Raw genomic sequence first — 2,089 nt, forward strand, 5'->3', positions numbered from 1 at the left:
TTTTTTTTTTTTTAACATTTTATTAGGGGCTCATACAAGGAGAGAACTTCTTAAGGATGGAAAAGAAATGATTGTGATGATCAAGGAATCTGTACTGATTGAATCACAAAGTGAGGAAATGAAGATTTTTTTTAAACCAGGAAATTGATGGAAAGGGGCTTCATTGAGGTGGTAGTATTAATACACTTCAAACAGGAGGTGGTATAGTTAACAGGTAATGCTGGAGCCCAAGACAATTCCATGGGAGCAGAGGATTGAGGTTGCCTAGAGGCAAAAATAGTAGAAGAGGCCATCAAGAGGCAAAAAGGCCATAGCATTAGATTTCTGCTGAAGCTATATAGCAGTGATGACAGGCATGTGAACTGGGTGGTCAGTGAGCCAATGTTTAAATCGCTGATGAAAGTAATGGTGATGTTGAGCATTAAGGAAGGAGTAGCCTTCCATCCAGACTGTGGTGGGAAAAAGCTGAGGGATTTGTAGGGAAAATGGTTTAGTAGCAGTGAGGAATTTGAACACTTAACCCACACTCTTCAACTAGAGAGGGATGCTGAGCTAAGCTGCCCTCAAGGTAAAGAAAGGATTCCACGTGGGGGCGGGGTTGGGAGGGGGGGTGGAATGAGGAGCTAATATCAAGGGCTCAAGTTGAAAATGTTTTGAGAATGATAATGGCGACAAATGTGCTTGACACAATGGATGGATGTATGGATTGTGATGACTTGTACAAGCCCCCAATTTAAAAAAAAAATCCACTCTGCACTGTTAGACGAGCACAATAATCTGATCCATCCAGATTAGCACCAGCACCTCACAAGTCTTTTATTTTGACTTGCCTTTACCAGAAAGGAGCCCTGGTAGCACTGTAGATTAAGCACTGGGCTACCAACCACCAGGTAAGCAGTTCAAACTCTCAGAACAATGAGTCAGAATCAACTCGATGGCAGTGGTTTGGGTTTTTAATACCAGAAAAGGCCCCAGCAGTGCCACAGCTAATAGGCAGCTGCTAACTAAAGGGTTGGCAGTTTGGAGCCACTAGCAGCTGTGAGAAAAAGGCTTGACCGTGTTCCTGAGACTGCAGCCTCGGAGACCCGGGACGGTTCCGTTCTACCCTGTGGACATCGCCAAGTCAGTGGACACAACAGCAGTGGGTTGGGGTGGTTCTGTGTGCACCAGAAAAGCTGGAATGGTTACTCAGGACTGCTACCCCTTAAAGCTCACACACAGCTTCCCTGGGAGAGGGCCCCAGGAACGTGCTCTCAAAAGGTCATAGCCTGGGAACCTAGTGTGGTCTAGGCTGCCCACACATCGGGGCCTGCCAGGAGCCAGAAGAGACACCAGGGCCTGATTCTTACTTAAAACGACAACAAAACCTTGTGTGTAAAACTTCTCAGTAAGACCAGGAACGTTTGTGTGACTCATTCCCACAGACTGGTTAAGATGGTTTCTTAGATTATTATTTAATAATTATGATAAATTCCTAATGCTTTATTTTTGTTTTTCTTTTGAAAAAGATAAACATTGTGAATGATGAAAATGTTAAGAGAGTAAATAGAGCTTTTATCGACATACAGAAGGAACTCGCACACTTCTCAAGAGGCCTTTCCCTTGGACCTGTGCAGAAACAAGTGGTGAGTAGAAATCATTTGTTTTGCTCAAATATGTACTGAAGGTTAATAAATTGAACCCATAGCTTAACATTTAGATTCAGTCATATTCAGCTGCTAAGACACCTGTGTCTGAATACAAGAATTTATTATTTCTAGAGACTGGGTGAGAAGAAATTTAATAAAGGCTATGTATTTATATATAAGGCCTTTTTCTCCAGTGCTGTCATCTAACCTTTAACCTTTTTTCTTTAATCTTCTCTCAATCTTTCTCTCCAGGTCCCTCAGCAGCACCAAGAAAAGGGACAAGTTAGTGTTGACGAGGCTACATATTTAATGGCTCAGTTATAATCCTGTGGTGGCACATCTAATTCTCAAAGGGGGGAGAAAAAACAATAAAAATTATAATGTTTTATACAACTTTATTTTTTTAATCTTGTTAATGTACAGGCATTGGCACATTTTAAAACAAACTACATAATAAACAG

The 2,089-nt window shown here is 41.6% G+C and overlaps 1 protein-coding gene across 1 annotated transcript in view; it reads left to right on the plus strand.

Moving 5' to 3' along the window:
- RBIS (ribosomal biogenesis factor) overlaps positions 1–2,021 on the plus strand; it is a 30,971-nt gene extending 28,950 nt beyond the window's left edge. The window contains exons 3-4 of the mRNA XM_030884886.2: positions 1,498–1,625; positions 1,881–2,021. Of these exons, the coding sequence (XP_030740746.1) occupies positions 1,498–1,625; positions 1,881–1,952 (200 nt within the window). The 3' untranslated portion in view covers positions 1,953–2,021. The remainder of the gene's footprint in view (positions 1–1,497; positions 1,626–1,880) is intronic.
- Positions 2,022–2,089: the final 68 nt, after the last annotated feature.

This window comes from Echinops telfairi, unplaced genomic scaffold (assembly GCF_000313985.2).
Source record: "Echinops telfairi isolate 266 unplaced genomic scaffold, ASM31398v2 ScPeMD7_1;HRSCAF=3_0, whole genome shotgun sequence".
NCBI classification, from domain to species: Eukaryota; Metazoa; Chordata; class Mammalia; order Afrosoricida; family Tenrecidae; genus Echinops; species Echinops telfairi.